Here is a 20902-nt window from a genome sequence, read left to right as displayed (position 1 = left end):
AATAGGGAGTGGGTATAAGGAAGATAGAGATATTAAAGTAGTTCAGTTGAAGGAAAACTATAGTTATCTCTTAATTATATGGGGGCTGATTAATATATCCAAGGTCATGCTGAATATCCTAATTTGGACTATGCTAGAAAGAGTGGATAGGGGATATGGAGGGTGGGAAATCCAGAAGGAAGCAAGCTCTGAAGCTGGACATAAGCTGGTATAGGGAACAAAGGAGAGGCTTAAAGAACAGGTTCTTGGGAGGCAGCTTAGACCTTTTCTTCCACCACATGTTTTCTTTGTGCACATTGCCTAATGTTTAAGCACTAGCTCACCATGAATTTCCGAGTCAATTTGCTTTTCAGTATTAAAGTTGACTTAGTTGCCTTATTAAAGGTGATATGATAACATAGGTTTCCATTTTTTAAATCTTAAATATTACCTAGTAAGTAAAGACCAATAGAAATGGTATGATTAAAGTTCAAAGGTTTTATAATCATTATATTGTACACCTAAAACTAATATTACATTGTACATAACTAACTGGAATTTAAACAAAAACTTTAAAAAATACCCTTTATCTGTAATAAAATATTTGTTGTGGTACTGTAACATGGAATATCAAGTACAGCGTGCTTGCTCAACAAAATGTGTAGTTTATATCGAATGAACTTCATATTAACTAAGATTTTTCCTATCTGCTAATCAATTATTTGTATTTGCCGTAAAAAGGGCAACAAAATTCAATTCTCTGCATTAAGGACCCACAGTAATAACTATTAAATTACAAGATTCATATGATTACAAAATATATGATAAATGATGATGATGCTCTATAAAATAGTCTTTGACTTAAAGGAACATCTATCCCCTGTATTTGCTTCCTTATCTATAGCTATGAAGAAGTGAAACTGCCATGGAGATATTTTTTAAAGGCATAAACAGTATTCAAACATGTAAATAATACTGTATAAGTTACAATAAATGATCTACAAAAGATCAAATTGTATACAATAACACATAGGAAGTTAAATGTATTTCATTATGTTATTATTAGACATCAAACCAATAAAAAGAAAGATCTAAGGACTCCAGGCCGAGTCAAAAGAAAGTTTAATTTATGAAATCATTTCATAATGAATTTCTACACACACACAGTATATGAGGTAGACATTTTTATTTTAAAAGGATTGTATTGACTAGTTTCGCATCTGATCGAACTACTTTATCACTTACTACTTTACCACTGACTTGCTCCAAAATTTAAAAAAAAGGAAAATCAAACACATTTTCGACACAATAATTTATAGAAGGTATAGCTTTAGATTTCCCATATATGATGAACATGTAGGAAAGAAACATCCAACTGTTACTCTCAAGATAAATAGAAATTAGAAAAATGTTACTTGCTATAATAGTTGCGACTTAAAAGAAAGGTCATTTACAATGTACTTACTATGGGGTATTACTATTAAGTAGTAAACCTCATTTTGTATTTAATGACAACATTTATTGCAAGACATCTTAATAGGGAAAACAAATGCAAAACTATAAATAAATTTTCATCACTTACCTCTCTTAACATTTCTGCTTGTACTTGTGGACTTAAATGAAGGACATGGGCAACGTCCTTCACATCTGACTGAGATCTGTTTTCCTAAGACACATGCCTGATGCTCTAGTTTGCACTGTATACAAAGAGAAAAAAAAATAATTATTTAGATACATTTAGTTATATCAATACAAAGTCAAGAAAGGGGCAATAGCACACTGGTAATTCTATTACACGTGCTATGGAAAAGACAAATGGAAAAATAGTATGGAAGGAAGAACATTACACCTGATTTCAATTCTATGAGTACGGATTCCTAAATGCGACATTTGGAGTTGGTTTCTTAAATGTTCTCAGCCTTGATTTTCTCATATAGCATTGGAATAATAACACTGAATCTACAGAGCTTTAAGAAATAAATAGGTGGTCTTCCTAGAGTGGTAGCTACCATGAACTGGGCTCTCAGTTGTTAACAAAGTCTGAATTATATTAATCAAAATTATTATGGCACATGAAGTTTTGTTTTGTTTTCTTTAGTTTAGCTAAATTTTGTTTTGGTTTTGTTTGTAAACATTACTCTTTGTAGGATTTTAAGCCTGAATATCCTTAACTCGTTAATATTTCAGAACTGTTCAATTTAACATGATTTAAAAATTGTAAACCTACTCCATCTTTTAAGAGGCAATAATTGCCTTCCTACTCTAAAAGAAATAGATCTTGCCAATTCTGAAGTAATGTGATTTCTTTAATGGCTACGTCCATAAATTTACTCAGTGCAAATTATTTTCAAATTAAATAGGGCAGACTTTCTGGCTCCAATCGACAAATGTACCAGTGACTAATTTAATTCAGCTTCAGCTGATACCAAGAAACAGTGAGTACACCCCGTGACTAATCACATTACTCATATCTGTAAAACATTTTTTCTTTGTCAAATAACTCTCTAATGGACAGGCAAAATTCATAACTAGCCTTTCAGCAAATGAGTTAAAATTATTATACTTGGATTATATATGTAATGGCTTGATGGGGCCTTTTTGGAGGAATAAACCCTTTCAAAAAATAATTTTTTTATTATTATTCAATGTTTCAGTAATTAAGGAAATGATTTTGACTTGTAAAATCACAGTGAATTTTGAATGTAATTAAAATGCCCAATGGCTAAATCAAAAGTAAAAATAGATAAGAAATTAAAAGCACTTTAATGATAAGTTATATAAAACTTTGAGAACTTAAATGTAATATTTTTTACTCTAACTTCTTTTAACTTAATATTTTAGAACCCTGGATCTAGTTATATGAAATTCTGACTCATGACATAATTTAAGAAAAGTTCAAGAACAATTGTAAATGGTATGTGAACAAAGTCAAAAGTCAATATTAATTATAACTAATATTAAAATTTAAAATTTGAAAATATGTTAGCTGTCTTCAAAAATGTGTTATGCCATACTCATTTATATTCTAAATGTGGTTTATTTTAAAAGTGATTTTTTTAATTCAAAGAAAATGAAAGCTTGAAAGTAACTGAGTGAACAACAAAAATACATGAGCTGTGAGTTTAAAAAGTTTCAACTCTTAGATAACTTTCTTTGACATTAAAAAAAATTTCTAAGCTGTCTAAAATTTGCATGTGATGAAATTACAGCTTTGAAAAAGAATTACTTTATAGATAAAACAATTTCTTTTTCAGAATGGTTCTATCAAACACTTTTTTTCCTGTTTACATTTCTATAAAGACCAACAGAATCAGAAGGAAAGCAAATCTACCCCATTGTTGATAGTTGTAAGAATCTGTTTCCTGTAATCAGGAAACCAGTTAGTTTTATTTACTTATGGATTGATTTTCAAAAAACAGCATCATGAAGAATTTTATCCAAAGAATGTTAGGACATTAAAAGTACTATTTTAAAATATTTTTTAGCTACACCTACTGATTGGATTTCTAATTAATGACATTCAATTTACCTAATTATCACAAAGCTGAAATATTTATAAAGGTATAAGTGAACTAAAATATCACATAAAGGGCATGCTCATTAGTTTATAATTACCAAAAAATGGAAATTCTGTAGAGAAAGACATGATTAATGCATTCCTGATTATCTAAGACCCTGAGTATTGAGAATATTTTAGGTAGGAGTTACTGTGAAAAGCAAGCCTGCAAAATGATTTTTTAATGGTCAAAGTTGACACTTGTCAGGGAAAGCAAGTTAAAGTCATTTGTTTAATCACAGGATCAAAGAAGAAAATATGATCTTACTATAGGAGAGATCTGGTCTGCCCATACCAAAGACTCCAACCATCAGGGTAATAGACATTGGGACAGGCTATTATTGTAGATTTTTAAGATAATGCAATCACCATGGCCTTGTTGAATGGCTTTGATCAGAGGTTCTCAGTTGAAGTCATTTTGCCCCTAGGGGACATTTGGAAACCTTTTTGGTTGTTAGAGTTGTGAAGGAGGGATTGTAGCTAGCACTTACTGGAGGCGAGAAATGGTGCTAAACATACTTTGAGACATAAGTAAGGCCCCCAAAATAAAGCATTATCTGACCTCAAATGTCAATAGTGTCCTGATTCAGCTCTGGACAATGAATAATTAACTAAACTCTCAGAATCCCTTCCATATTTCTTTAGGAATTTTTTCTTGGTCATTCATTAAAGTAATGCAGTAAGATTTAAAAACAAACAAACAAACAAACACAATGGCATAAACTACCAGTTACAAGTTCTTAAATTATCCAGAAAAAAAAAAAAAAAACAGAAACAAACAAACAAAAGACAAATCAGCTAAAACAAAATACACAGCTTATAAATGATGACTTTCACTGATGTATCCCTCTGTGTCAAACACTGTGTTACGCAGTTTGATGCATTATATTTTGATCACTGAGGTAAGACAGATATATTTTTTAAAAAATAAGTCTTTCAGGGGCTCCTGGGTAGCTCAGATGGTTAAGCATCTGCCTTCAGCTCAGATCATGATCTCAGTGTCCTGGGATCTAGCTCAGAGGAGAGTCTGCTTCTTCCTCTCCCTCTGCCTCTCCTCCTGCTTGTGCTCTCTCTTTCTCTCTCAAATGAATAAATAAAATCTTAAATAAATAAATAAAGTCTTTCAAATAAAGCTAAAAAAATTTTATGCAACTGATCAAAAATGTATGGCTAACATGGAATTTGAGCACTATTTTATAGTGCTTCTCATGGAGAACAAGTATATAATTAGCAGTAGCTAAAAATTGCAACAATGTTCTGCTTCTTTTTGTAATGATAAAAATTTTGATTCAAATGAAAAAAATAAATTGAAAATTTGGAATATGATGAATCACTTTTTTAGTGTTCGTTTCAATCTACCTTGTACTAAAATATTACATTATATATCTTTATCAATATCTGAGACATGATCTGAGCTCTCATGAATAGAATTCCTCATAGTCTGCTCTAATAAACTCCTTTGCAAGTATAAGTCTTTTCTTGAGTTTTTCTGATCCCCACTTTGGTGTTTCCCATGCAAAGACAACCAGAGGAGGAAAAAAAAAAACTTGATTTAGACTTTAACCCATTCATTCATTGGGATTTACCAATTACATGCACATGTTATTATTGTAGCATAAATAACAAGCAGGGAGTTAAGCATAGCAAAAACTTTTGGCAACCCTATGCCCTAAAGTGAACACTACCCCATTGTTTTCTCTGTCACTCTACTTTTCATTAAGAAACAACACCCCATTTATTTTGTACAAATGTCTCCTTTTCTCACCAGAAATTTTATTTTGGGAAACTAAATTTTACATACCAATGTTATAGCATACCTCTTAATCTAGGGTCAACCTGTGACATGAGGCAGGTTAAACTCATCTTCCTAATTTTTTTAATTTATTTTTTAAATTTCTTTTCAGTGTTCCAGAATTCATTTTTTATGCACCACACCCAGTGCTCCATGCAATACGTGCCCTCCACAATACCCACCACCAGGCTCACCCAACCTCCCACCCCTTCCCCCAAAAACCATCAGTTAGTTCCTCAGAGTCCACAGTCTCTCTGAGGAGAGAGAGGTAAATCCTTTACAGAGACAACACTAGAGATGTGAGCATAGATGCTATTAAGCAAAATCAAAATGAGAAAAGAACCAAAAGAGTCCTGAGAATGTTAAAGTCTATAAGCAACATTTATGGCTAGATGCTATGCAAGTCGATTTCCTCTTACACCTCAAAATGTTTCTATCAGACATCTAGAAATTGGGTATTAAAAAGATTAGTTGAGGGCCCCTGGGTGGTGCAGTTGGTTGGGTGACTGCCTTCGGCTCAGGTCATGATCCTGGAGTCCCAGGATTGAGTCCCGCACAGGGCTCCCTGCTCAGTGGGGGGAGTCTGCTTCTCCCATTCCCTCCCCCATCCCATGCTCTCTCTCTCTCTCTCATTCTCTCTCTCTCTCTCAAATAAATAAAAATCTTAAAAAAAAAAAAAAGATTAGTTGAATTTAAGCTGGGATGAGATGACATAAGGACAGTAAGGAGCCTTTAACCCAGGTTAATAAATTTATAATCCTTGTCATGTAGTCATGAACCAGTTAAAATACTGTATCAGTTGGCAACTAGACTATCTGACTAAGGAGAACAGCCAGGAAAAAATGAAACAACAAATGTACATTATTTTTGAATCAATATATCTCTGATGTTCCAAACAGGAGTTATTATTACACATATTTTATTTTTCTTTCCAAATTGAATGCATCTCAATATATCAAAAAGAAATTTCTCATTTGGCACTGACCTTACGGTATCTTACAGTGCAACATGAGAACATACCAAGAAGAAAGCAACCTGACACATGGATTATGGACTCAGAACTGATGCACTACTGTTTCAAATGGTTTCTCTTTGAAGAGTACCTGAGTATGTACATGGGATGGCTGTATTACATTCTGCCTTAAATTTGGTTTAATCCAATGTAGTCTTAGGATGTCAGGATTGTATATTCCCTCACCTAAACTGAGATTGTGAATCTATGCATATAAAGAAACCTTGCTGTTGTTTATATGACTAACTGATTTACTTGAGTTATAAGGTCATGTGCTATCAAGTGTCTCGATTTTGTGATCTGTGTTCACAATGCAGTGTTCATATATGCATTTTCCTCCTTGTCAGGATGTTGTAAACAGATATCTTAGACTACAAAACCTGGTAATAGATTTAGAAATTTTAAGAATCAAAAATACAGGGTGTTTATTTTATAATTATTTCCTTCTCATAAGTTGTACAAATTTTGTCATCAAACCAAAATTCTTGTTTAAATTATTCCAGACAAAACATGCTTTCAATTATAAGTAATAGTTTCAATTAAAATAAAACCTATAAAACACAGTTGGATGACTTATATAATATATACATAACATCAATGAAATCATTTTAACTTACTTTGATTTTTATTTTCATTGTTTATGTTAGTATAAAATATGGGCATTGACAGATAACCACTCAAACTTTCCAAGAAGGGTGCAGAGTGGTTAAAAATAATTAAGAAATGGGTGAAAATAGAAGGTCATGATACCAAGTACTCCAAAAAATTAGGTTTATATATGAGAAGAAATTAGTTTTACAGATATAAATGGAAGTGATTTTTTTTTCTTTTTCTTTTTCTTTTTCTTTTTTTTTTTTTTTTTTTTTTTAAGAATGGCAATAAGGGGCACCCAGGTGGCTTAGTCATTTGAGCTTCTGACTCTTGGTTTCATTCAGCTCAGATCATGATCTCATGGGTCATGGAACTGAACCCAGTGCGGGGCTCTGTACTCAGCAGGGAGTCTGCTGGAAAATTCTCTCCCTCTGTCCCTCCCACTGGAGCATGCTCTCTCTCTCTCTAAAATAAATCTTAAAAAATAAATAAATAAAAATAAAAGAATGGTAACAAGTAATAAGGGATGTATTTTAAAAGAACACACAAGGGCATGAAAGATTCAGAACAGAAAGTTAAATTTAGCTAACAAGAGAAAAGACTCTGAAGACCTCAAAGTTTTCAATGACTTTAACAATCATATAAACATAAAAATATTAAGGTGTGGTAGCTTGGGCATACATTTCAATATCTATGGGGTTTACACAGTTAAATTTTCACATTAAGTATTTCAATGAACATAAGTTTGAGGAAATTTCTTGTTTATTATGCTTAAGAAATACTGAGAACCTATTTAAAATTATGCACTATTCTTATAGCTAAGATACACGCTTAATGGTCTATCGTTCCTGAACAGTTTTATGCACTGATATCAGTGATAAACTTTGGAATATCCTGGAATGGAAAGATAGGGAAACAGCGGTGCACAAACGAAAAGGTATAATCAGCGGTTTTAACAAAAAGTTATAATCATATAAGACTTAGTTTTTCCACTATGTAAACTTTTCCTCTTGAGCAAACCTGAGGGAGTAAACTTGGGAAGACATTACTTCTGGAGCGCCCTCTATTGACTCACTACAGGAATACATGTGCATCTAAGACCACAGCTCATCTGCACCTTTGGAAAGGAAGAATCCTGGCAATGTTGACTATGGAAAAGAGGAAGGACCTGCTAACTGGGGTGATCAAAACATTATGAGGGATGAGTTTCATTATGAGGGGTGAGTTTATGTAGGAAAGGTGAAGATAAAAAGGAAAAACAACAAGAGTAAGGTGAGACAAAGATAGTGGAAAAAACCTAATTAACCTTTCAGAAGTTAACAATTTCTTAAGTATTCTAAATAAACAAGTATCCTTCTAGGATGTACATGAATACAAATATATCTATAACTAATTCCAAGTGTGTGTATCTCTACATATATTTTAATACACATTAAAATATATAAAATCTATACATTTTTAAAACTAAAAAACAAAATAAACATAACTCAATATGAGTTCATACTGATACCTCCAATTCCAATCCAACATCTCAGAATTCTGTCCAGCCTCCCATTTTCTGTATTTGTAAGTACCTTCTCCAATAATAAGAAACATGGATTTACTTATATGATCATTCTATTTTCTTAATTGTCTAAGAGAACAATCTCATAGCTTGCTGGCCATCTCTTAAGCATAGAAATTCCAGGAACATTCCCCACTAAATACCCCACATGTCCACGCTATATTACAAAGTTCAACCCTTCTCTATTCACCACTGTGCAGTGGATCCACTAACTTTGGGCCAGGAAGAGGAAGAAAGTAACCCAACTTTTTTTTTTTTTTTTCTTTCCCTGAATCTCCACTAATAACTAAGAGAAGAGTGTTGGAATCTTACAATGTGTGAGTGAAATTTGATAATGTCTCCCTATAGAAATTGCTTTACAGACCTTGAAATTATTTTATTATATACATGTAAGATGAGATTTATTCTATTAGATTTTCTAGGTGAATTAACATGATAATTGTTCTGTAGTAATCCTCTTCATCTTTTATGGCTTTCATTGGGAAATCTAGGGTTTTTTTTGGACACTGTAGAGCTACCCTACTATTTTATAGTATTGGAAGACAAGTTCCTGTAGATCTCCTTTGTTTCTGTATATCTCAGGAGCAGAGGCATTTGATAGCCTTTTGTTTGGTATTGTATCTGATTTTGTTTGTATGGTAATATCTTTGCAAGGTAGAGATAATTCTGCCTCCTATTGGGAAGAAAGGGCAGGTTTGTTTGCTTCCCAGTAAAATAAAAATAATGTCTCCCAATAGGGTAAAGTTTGAGCAGGCTTGTTTGCAGCCCATTATGAAATATCTACATTTCCTTAGCTGTGATACAAACCCAATGTGTGTGGAACATCCAACTAGGCTACTCTGCATAGTCCTTTGGGACTTGTAGGGAAAGGAGAATTGTTGCAAATATAAACATTATTCTCCTTGTGTCATAAGTAATAAGTTGCTTTGTCTCTGACCCGGGAGTCTTAGGTCTTCTGCCAGTATTCATAAACTGTGGCATGTATTTGCAAGTAGGGTAAAAATCTTAGACCTTTCACAGTTCTTTTGTCAATGAGAATAGGATGCTTCTGGAGATATGGCTTTCTGGAAGTGAAAGGATATTAAGTACCATGGATCAGAAGGTATGAGAAGACTGTCCTTGATCCAGGAGTGAATATTCAGAATGCTCTCACCTGAGTCACGAGCCAAAAGTGGAAAAAGGATCACCCTACTGTTCTATCTGCTACTGAAAATTCTGAGCCTGAGCAGCAAGAAGTAGGATTGGCTGAAACTGTTCAAATAGTGCTTTGGTTATCGTTCACTAGCCTCCGGCAGGTGGAGGAATCTAGTGTTATATTGATATTAGGGTCAAGGTTTATCTATTTCCAAATGAGACAGAAGCCATGTACACTCATCCAAATTGTACTGGAGAACTTTGGAGTAGGTGAGAGATTAAAAAATCTGTGACTATGTTGGATGCAAGCACCATCCATCACGCCTGGATCTATTGGGGAAGGTGACCCTGGATTCAACTGATGGGGCTTGGGCACACTTGCAATATTGAAGGTAAGCCAACATGACATTTCTTGTGGGGATTTTTTAACCAATTCAGTGCATGTTGCTGTTGCTTCTACAGCCTAATGTGTAATAGGTATTGATGTACCATAATAAACTCAAACGTTCTCTACACAGATGATGTCCTGTTGTTGGAAAGTCAGAAGCTTCAGTCTCAATAATTCAGACTGTAATATTATTATACTTCTGTCAGCAAGAATGGCTGAATGAACTCCTGACAAAATTCAGAAGCCCATTTGCTAAGTAAATGTCTTTTTTTTTTTTTTTAAATGACCATTTGGATGGATTCACAACACTCAGTCTCACCAATAGTGAAGGAAAACTGTTCTCTTGAGTCATCACCACCAAAAAGCAGTCCAAGCACCTAACTGGGCTCTTCAGGTATTGAAAAGAGTATGCTCCTGCCTTGATCATTTTACTTTTTCCCTTTATATCAGCCAAACCAACAGGCTTATTTAGAAGCTATCCAACAAGCTATGTTATATCCCTGACCTTTAGGGCCCCACTATCTTAAAGGACCCTTTCAGCTACAAGTCTCTGTTGGCACTTTTTTCAGATCGTGCTCTTCCTATTCCAGTTCTATCTGTTGATTCTGGTGAAGGCATTTTGTCCTGTGAAACCAACATGTGTCATATGTTTGACTTTTTGGACATTCTGTAGCCTGAAAACAGTACAGGTTTTATCATAAAGTTACTAAGCAGGCTGGCAAGTAAGGCATCTAACAGACCTTCCATGCCCCTTTATTGTCCATGGGCATCTGATATTGTAAGCATTTACTTGGTCTCTTAAAAAAAAATCTCAAAAATTTTTCTGACTCTGCATCTCTCACTTTAGCAAAGCAGTTTTGTCCCTGAATTTTGCTGTCTCCAGAAAAGGAACTTATCCTCTCAGCTGGTTTCTTAGTAATGAATAGGATGAAAAGAGGTTTTACTTATCTATCTTAAACATTCAGGCTTTTTCTTTCCTTCTTCTAATAGCTACCTCACGCTGGCCTGGTTGCTGTACCCTGAAGGTGACAGTCTGTCTAAAGGGGACCTTCGAAATTCAAGCTTACTTTTGACTCAGCCATCTGGATTGTCTTGGATTAACAGGGTCCTGGATCACATTGCTCACCAACTCTCCTGACAGTAGTTCATGCAGTTCAAAGTTGGGAGCACCATGTGTCTCTCTAACATTTACTTCCCTTGTCCCTGCTGGACTGGACTCCTATAGGTATAATATTTATGTAGAGAGTTTAGACGTTGAGAGGAAGAAATGGGGAATTTTACCTTTTGTAATGGTAAGTTTGTAATATAATTTTGTGTTTATGGAGGGAAAGCAACAACCTCAAAGGGAGGGAACACCTTAAACCCTGCAAGAAATGGCCAAAGGAAAGACATTAATGATCTTTTGTCTTTCAGAGCCATCCATATTTCTTTCCTCCTCAAGGAATGTGCCCTTGTATGGTTTTCCCAAAGTGTTGCAAGTGCGTGAAATGTAACTCCTGGATTTGCCTTTCCCTAGACATTTCCTTCTCTATTCTGTTTAACCTAACTGAGAAGTCTATCAGAAAGAGAGAGGTGGCACCAGCTCCTGAACGTTCCACACAAAGCACCTGCCACTACCTCCCGAAGTCTCTCCCACTTCCATTTTCAGTCATTCAATGATATGGCTCAATCCTACCAGTTGGTTGCTTCGAAAAATAGGACAGGTTGAACAGACTGCTTTCAAGCATCACTCCAAAAAACAAGGAGTAGAATCAATTATGCTAGTTCAGTTGGAAAATCAAGCATCTTCCAGTGGGCTGGAAGGTCACATTTGATGTACTGTCAATCTGTGTCCCTTGAAAAATGTAATTCTTACTTGCAGGTCAAAGCATTTTTAATAATATTTTGTTTTCTGGACACCATGTACACTGCTGGGACTGTTCTCTTGAATGGAATCCAGGCATGAATAGTCCTCCATACAGTAAACATGGTTATTTGCAACTCAGCGGTGGTCTAAGAGAACTTCACCTGTGTAGGAAGCACCACCAGTAAATCAGGTAGCTCAGAAAACCAAGATCTCTTCTAAATGAATCTACACTTAGTTATTCAGTTTCAAGTGTCATAATGGACTCATTTTTAAGGAACACCTCGCAAGAATTTCTCTCTGTAACACAAGATACCTGATTAGAAAAGTTGATATAGGGGCGCCTGAATGGCTCACATGGTTAAGCCTCTGCTTTCGGCTCAGGGATCGAGTCCCGCATCGGCTCCTTGCTCAGTGGGTAACCTGCTTCTCCCTCTCCCTCTGCTGCTCCCCCTGCTTGTGCTGTCAAATAAATAAATAAATAATCTTAAAAAAAAAAAAAAAGGTTGATATAAATTTGTCAATGATCTTAAGTGAAGTGATCAATGATACCACATTGTTCCTAGAAGGCATTCAGATCACCCTCAACTCACTGACCAGGGGTTTTTGGGTAGTTGTTCCTCCTTGCAGGCCAAATGGCAGTCTGTGCCACCGCTAAAGCTGCCTGCTCTATATGGATTAAATCCTCAAGCCAAGGACAAAGACTGAGACAGAAAATTTAGGCAAAAGCCACCTAGATTTCTAAGGTAAACCTTGATGGTTTGTGGGATTTAGTCAGGTAATTGGTCCATGACCCCAGAGAGGGAAGGGAGACACCATTGAGGTCCATGTCCTATGTAGGTTGGTTTCATTCTTCTGCTTGGCGCTTCCTGGCTGTTAGCCTTAATTAAAAGCTGCATGACACAAACTGAATGGATTTGGTCCCAGCATCTGTTGATCATTTTAGTTGGAATGGTTGATGGTGTGGTATACTTATAGGTAAATTCTCTGGAAGCCAAAAATATGTGGAGATGAGAAATGGGATATTGTTTGGAGGTAAGCCTCCATGGGTCACTCATATTTCTGCATATCTTGCAATCAGAAGTCTTGGCTGTTTTGTTCTGCACAATCTTTTCAAGGATTTTTGTGTAGGAAATTTAGACAATATTTTCTCTTGAAGTACTTGTTTTGAATTTTTAAAAATTTTCTTTCAATATTTCAAGTGTATCTTCCCACTATTTTTAAAATTCCATTAATCCATTGAGATAATTTTTGCTGGTGTAATTACACAATATTTTAAAGTCTTTTTGTCTGGTTAGATTTTATGTTGATAATCTGTCATTTTACTACAATGTGTCTAGATTTGAATTTCTTCTTATTTATCTTACTTAGTACACATGGTACTTCCTGTATTATGGATTCATGCCTTTCAACATTTCTGAAAAATGTTCAATTTTTCTTTTATTATTTTTCTCCACCTTATTATTTCTGGCTTGTCCTTTTGTATTTCAGAATAATTTTTTTATACATTTTAATTCTACTTTCTGTTCTTTAATTCCCTTTTTGGATAATTTTTTCTGAAGTATTTTCTGAAATGTGTGAGCTATTTTTCTATAATACACAGAAACATAATTACATATATAACAGCTTATTTTTATTAAATATATTTTCTGCTTTATACATATACATCTATATTCACATATACATATATTGTAGGTCATTAATTCTCTTCAACTAATCTGATATTTAATTTATCCATTTTATTTTAATTAAAAAGTTTTATTTTAATTGAATAAATTATATTTTGTCTTTTACAAATTTAATATTTTTTGAAATTATATTGGTCTTGTTTGTATATTTCAATACCACTTTAAGTCTTTAAACATTTCATACATTAAAAATATTTTATATAGGATTTGTATATTTCAATATATCTAATTATTTATCTAATGGTTTTAGTATTTTAGATATCGGAAACTTAAATATGTTTGCTGTTATTGTTGTTGACATTGTTCATTCTTGCTCTTGTTGTCTTTTCTCATTTTGTTTATTAGTTTATTTGTGTTATATTAGCATGTCACTTCCATTTATAATACTTATTTACTTACGTGTAAGCAAAGAGTTGGCAGAATAAAATTTGGGGGATCCTTAGGCCCTTGGATTACCAATACTTTTCTTTAGAAAGAATTTATGTTGGGCTTCCAAGTATCAAGAATACTGCCTACATGAAATCCCTTAACTTTTACTTCTTATACCAGAGCTTTCTCGACCTCTGCTTACAGGTAGTGTAATCAAAAAACCCAGATGCATGGAGAGCAGTTTCAGAGGTATAAATATTATACCATAACAATAGACTTATTACCCAAAGCTACTTCAGAGAGAAATGGGCTACTTTTCATATTCTTAGTTCTCAGTGACAGATACTTCCCACTTCATTTTTACTGGGGGTATAGCTGTCTAGAAGATCTTCCAATTCATCTACATCACAATATTTTCATATAAAGCCTACTCTTACATTCTTTTGCAAGGTGTTCATCTTCAAATTTCTTGATTCTAGCTATTGATAGCCTTTTTTCCTCCCAGTTTCTATATTATTATTCTTTGCTTCCCAGTTTCAGTTTGCTTTTGTTTAATTGGCTTGCTTCAGATGCAATAGCATATTTAATCCATTGCCAATTCACATAACAAGACTAATTTCCTCGGTAAAGAGCATTTATGGTGGAGGGAAATTACAGGACATTACAACATTCAGTGATCATAGAGTGATCATAGAGATTGTGGGAAAATACATAATTTGCCCATGTAATCGCTGAAAAGGGTATGGTAGCCATCGATGATTCGGTCAAAATCTTTTAGATTTAGATTATTGATTATCAATATTTCAAAGACAAATATGTGAAACAGACATAGATTTGCCAAATTTTCATCTTCCTAAGGAGTTAAAAATAACTAATTAGTACAATTACCAAAAAAACCCTATAAATATCACTTGAGTTTTGTGAAAGTCACAGTCACTAACACAAAAATAAAAAGGTTGTAATCTCAAAAATACATCAAAATATAAATTTAGTAGTTAGTTGAAACTTTATTCTACACTCATTGAATGGCAGTTACCAACATATGTAACTCAAGAGTCTTAAACAAGCCAAGAAAGTATGCCTATGTTTATGTTAAGGTTAAAAAAAGAGAGTTATAACATAATCCATAAAGCAATCTCCTGGAGAAAAGGGGGCAGATATTTAGAGTACGGAGAGAGATTACAGCACTAACACTCAAAAATACAGCATGCTCACTTAAGTTCAGCAAGTCACCTTCCAAAGTTAATTATTGTATTAAAGTGTATTATTCTAGAAAATAAAAATGAAGTTAAATTTCTTCAATATAATACTAGTTGCAGAAAAAATGATTTAGTGAGTGAAACAGTTTAGAAGCAAGGCTAAATTGCCCATTGCCACAGCAATAACATATTGCATTATTTATAACTGAGAGGGTGGAAGAATTGTCTGAATATTTAACAATAGAAGCAGTTAACTTGTTCTGACAATGCTTTATAGACATGGCGCATGGTTTTCATGTTTAAACTTTGTTTTCTTAATTTTTCTTTTCTTTTTTTTGGAAAACAAAAATCATTGATCACTATAAATTATTTCCCTTACCTTTCTGTGTACATTTAAATACACTAATAATATGAATTAGTATATATAAAACACTAAATGCTCAGCACTTTATATTCCATACATAGAGAATATACTGAGTATAAATTCAGTATAAATATACTGAATATAAATTCAGGTTTGAAGAACAAAATAATTAATATTTATTTTTATGCAATATTTTACCTATGAAATTTCCTTATGAAAATTCAGTGATTATTTCTGCTTGTTCATATTCAGCTGATTTAGAAATTATATTTCACCTTTATTTGGTAATGATATTTAACCAAAGCGTGTAATATTTACAGAAGAAGAACATATTAGTTGGTTTCATCTGAATGAGGTTTTTTTTTTTTTTTTTTTTTTGGTTAACAAGAAAATTACATTGAAAGTTTACCCTCAGTTGACCTCCAGGGAAATAACTGATTTCCAAAGTCTGCTAAATAAACACTGAACACTAATAAATGACTCCAAACATCCTCATTTCTGTCAGCTGAGTTTCATGCTTACTACCACTTCACTGTTTTTGTTCCTTAAGTCTGTTCAATAAGTTAATAACATAATTATAGAAATTAACTAAATATGACTTAATATGCTTAAATATCAGTGCATAATACATTGTTGGGTTTCCTTGAAAACAATGTTGGATGTCTCAGATCCAATGAAGGTGAATATTCTTTACAAAGTTTGTATCTAAATAAACAGGTACAAAAAAATTCTAAAGGCTGGGAATTGAGTTTTGTAAAAATTAAATAATATTCGACCTATGAGGTTGTCTTTTAGATTCTTGTTCCATTTTAAGTGAAAATTTAGGAATTCACTTATTCCCAACAACTAAAGACAAGAGAGGTTGCCTTTTGTGCTTCAATATATGGTAAGGGGGTATGAATGGGGAGTGTTGGAAGCCAAATCAATGTAAGGACAGGAAAGCATTTCTGATAATTAGAACTCCCCACAAATATAGACATTTATCTCACAGAACATAATATCTTATCAGGCACCTGCATATCGTGTAGAATTTTGTACTAGATGTCCTATTGAGTTCCTTTCAAATCTGAGATTTTATGATGAAGTTCAGTCATATTATTTCCTCTGATGTTCAGCGGTTTAATGAGAGCTTCTCCCAGTCAATGATTCTGTTAACAAGCTGTAGTTATAATCTTGATCAAGTTGGCATACCTAAGCCAAAAGTGCAACCTAGCCTACACTGAAAAACAATTCACAGAAACAGTACACATCTATTTCTGAAGGCTGATCTTCCAACATAAAACTATCTCAGCTTAGACAAATATTCAGAAGAAGGTACATAGGACAATTAAATACTAAATATTAACAGATACAACACATCAAAATGGTGAAGTGTCAAGAAACTTTTTATCTTCTAAAATGTGCATAGGGCTGCTGGAATCAGCAACCATTATTAAAAGAAAGTAATAGAATGCCTCAAATATGGGAAAAATAAAGAAAAATAGTAGTATGTTGAAACAAAATAGGATTTTCTCAAGATGTGACAAAAAGTAAGTGGTTCCCCATTAATGTTTTATTATTCTAGTTTATTAAAAAAAAAAAAATACAAAAGTAACGTGTAAGGATGCAGTAATCTGAAGGGATGCAAAGTGGTTCCCATGCCTACACATAAAAATCACCCAAGGAGTTTTAAAATTCAGATTCACAGAATCCCATCCCAAACCAATTCAACTACCATGTCTGCAGCCAGAGTTGGGAACTCCAATATAAAATGGTTAAGCTTTGTACTCACCCTCCCTCAACACACACACACACACACACACACACACACACTATATTTCTTAGAAATAGTGTTAATTCCTAAAGAATTCACCATTATTAAGTTCAATTGCCAAGCTGTGCATGACTACATATGGGGGGGTGGAGTTCAAAATCATCCAGTGTGTTGTCCCCAGGGAGTTTATATTACTGATGCCATGCTGAGTTCTAAAATATTATTATCATTTATTGACTTCTGCCCAGTAAATGTAGTATCCATTTTACACAAGTCAGTGACAAAATATATCCATGGTCTAATATGGATGCTATATTGGAGAACAATTCCTAGTTCTTACTGACGCAATACAATCAAAATAGACTTTGCCTGAAGTAAAGAAACAAAGACCTTTATCTTTTGTGTCAATTTCAGGAACGATTACCTCTCAAATAAACTTGAACAGACTTATATTTTGATTTTTCTGGCATTACTGAATTTAAAAGAATACAGAAAACATTTGTTCTCTTAAAAAGAAGATGAACTAGGCTTCTATAAAATGTGTCAATCGTTTTTCTTCATAGGGAGAAAAAAAATCAAATGTTCCAAAAATAGTTCTTACAAAAATCACAAAAGTCCCACTATTTTTTCAAGTAAATCACTTTTTTTTCTTAATTTTCCATCCATTCCTTTGTCTTTTTACTTATACATTTTAAAAATACTCTGCTGAGGATTTCTAGACAAGCTGACAAGTCCAGAGCTTGAACTCCAATAAAATAATGATTCTAAGTCGGTCACACTGTGTAATGAGATGAACTTTCCAAAATTACATCTTAAGGCATTTGACTAAAGTCTTCCTTTGGATACCTTGTGATAACCTCTTTCTCACCCCATCCCTCAGCTCCTGTACCTGTTATACTTGGTAATGACCTCGTCTCCAATTATGTTATACAGTGGAAACATGATTTCTAACTTCCTTTCCATAAGTTGAACTGAAGGTAATGAGGAAACATCATGGGTCTAAAATAGAACGTGAAGGAAGATTATTTGTTGTACAAACAATCAAACAACTGTATATGCAAGGGATCCAAAATACAGAAAAATGACTGGAAGACCAGGACAGCAGGACTGGGCTTCCATCCTGGATGTAAGGTCCCACACTCTGGGCTGATAGTACCTCCCTTCTGGCTGGTATTTAACATACTGGGAATACTTAGCTGAGGGATTGGAAATCTCAGGTAAGAAGCTTCATGGACCTTACTAAACCTAGAATTTGGAGTTCACATTACTGTGAATTCAAATGCCATGAGTCCCCCAAAGCTGTTTAAATCTTCCCCTGTCAAAATTTGCTAAACTCATTGACAAAGTTGAGTGAGCCAAGTACCAAAATAAAAATCTGTGACTCCCTGCACCAATCTTCTGTTTTTATCTCTGGTAAGCATCTTGTGGAGAAATAATAAAATTACCACTTCAAGAAGGCATTTACCTCTGTGGTCTCTGTTTTTGATCCAGTACCTAAATAGCCTAGGGCAATATTTTGTCTTACAGAAAAGAAAAAAAAAAAAAAGATAAGAGCTTTATTTTGAATTTCAAATCCTATAAACTTCTGAAAAGTATTATTAAGGATTGTTTCATATAAGTTCTTACTGGGCTAAGGTCTCCAATTAGTTTGCATTGTTTTATACAGCTCAGCCTCACTGCTCTAAGATTAGTATTGATGGTCCAAAATTGAAAAATCACCAAGTTAAATTTAAATCAACAGAAATAACAATGGTGATTTGGAATTTACTGCAAGTTCATATTCATTTGAACCATGTTCTTTTCACATCTTTTTTGTCAACAAGGCATCTATTGAAAGTGATACATATGCAAATAAATATTAAAATAATAATGCAATGGTTTATTATTCAATGGATTACTTAGAATGGTTACAATTCAATGGGTTACCTAGACTGGCTTTATTAACAATATTCATAAAACCATATGATTTGTAAGGTGGGGGGGTTCAAGGGTACTTAGTACAAAGAAGAAGAATGGGGAAACCCCATGGAATTAGAACTATATGTGAATTAATCTACTTATGATACATATATTTAATCTTAGGTAGAATATGATTGTATTTCTCTAAAATCATCAAGCAAGTCCTCCTGAATGGCTCCAAAAGGAAGAAATCACTCATGATGATAACTTTGTGTTCCGTGACACTAAATTTTAACAGAACTGACCATCTACTAGTAGCATCCTTAAGAGAGACCCAAACAAACAGGTGGTAGACTAATGTTAGCATGCTCCAGGGACACTCTGGACATAAACATACTACCACCTCAGCACATATACTTCTAGGGTTGAGAAAGACATGCTTATCCTAGCTAGATGCCAGTAAAAATTACAGTTTCTCCCTTCATTCAACCTGTTCAGCCATCAGTGTTCATCAAGTACAATTAAGATTAAAATTTGTTTGCCATATACCTCTACCCACCAATTTGAATATTGCAATCTGCAACCTTCATTGTCACTGAATAAATCAGTATAACAATTTACACATTATCATGTAGGATTTATAATTGATAATATTCATTGTCCCTTGTGCTAGAAGTATGAATTTTCTTAACTTGCAAAGCTGAGATTCTGGACCATGGTAAATTCACCAAGATCAAGGTTATATTGAAATGATCAGTAACATTTTCCATTCTCTCCGAGCAATACACTCCTTTAAAATCTCAGCAAATTGGGGCGCCTGGGTGGCTCAGTGAGTTAAAGCCCCTGCCTTCGGCCTGGTCATGATCCCAGGGTCCTGGGATTGAGCCCTGCATCAGGCTCTCTGCTCCGCAGGGAGCCTGCTTCCCTTCCTCTCTCTGCCTGCCTCTCTGCCTACTTGTGATCTCTGTCTGTCAAAAAAAAAAAAAAAAAAAAAAAAATCTAAAATCTCAGCAAATTAGCACATGGCAGCTTCACCAAAATAACACAGCACTTAGCACCAAATAAGTACTATGTATATATTTAATTACTAAATGAATCTATTTTATCATTGCAGTGCTACTGTTTAGATTAGTGATTATAAACTCAAGTGGAACTTGTGAGGACATATTTAGTAGGAGAAGGGATGGTTCATAAAGAGGTATCTACAAAACAAAATGTTCAGATAGCTAAAAATTTTTTGGAACTCCCCTTGCAATAAGCAAACTCAGATATGAACTGAGGTAAACTTATTTTATAGATTTCATGCATTCTATTTAATGTGAATATTCATCTAGTTCCTTAGTAAGATATTAACATGTTTAACAGAAGAGCAAGGTCCCCCTGGGGACACAGTACAATATGCTACATTATCTTTTTTAAAAAAGATATGTATTTTTTAAAAATGTAATTTCACAAATTTATCTGGCCCCAAAGTTTCATGTAAGAGCTTGTAAGCCTACATTCTTTCCTGTCACATTATCAAAGAAAACTTGTCAATGTCTTATGAGGTAAAGTTCTTAAAAGCTCTTATATATCTGAGTTAATATGGGACACCAAATAAAGAGGCAGAATAATGTCAAGGAGAGAAGAGACACACAAAATCAGATGGCAACGCATCTTGGTTTCAATGTCAGTAAATATGTGAAAATTTTCTATATCTTTCTGATCTTTAGTTTTCTCATTTGTTAAATGGAATTTTTGGAGGTTTTTTAGTAATACTATAGGAAATAAC

General features: G+C 33.8%; 1 protein-coding gene across 4 annotated transcripts in view; it reads right to left on the bottom strand.

Annotated features, from left to right (window-relative positions):
* Positions 1 to 20902, bottom strand: part of SPOCK3 (SPARC (osteonectin), cwcv and kazal like domains proteoglycan 3) — a gene marked incomplete at both ends in the record, with an annotated part of 492934 nt that overhangs the window by 164884 nt on the left and 307148 nt on the right. For all 4 annotated transcript variants that reach the window (XM_080797427.1, XM_080797425.1, XM_080797426.1 and 1 more), the window contains one exon: positions 1562 to 1676. In XM_080797427.1, the coding sequence (XP_080653553.1) occupies positions 1562 to 1676 (115 nt within the window). The remainder of the gene's footprint in view (positions 1 to 1561; positions 1677 to 20902) is intronic.

This window comes from Martes martes (assembly GCF_963455335.1).
Source record: "Martes martes genome assembly, chromosome: 2".
NCBI lineage: Eukaryota > Metazoa > Chordata > Mammalia > Carnivora > Mustelidae > Martes > Martes martes.
This window is presented reverse-complemented; position numbering and strand designations above follow the sequence as displayed.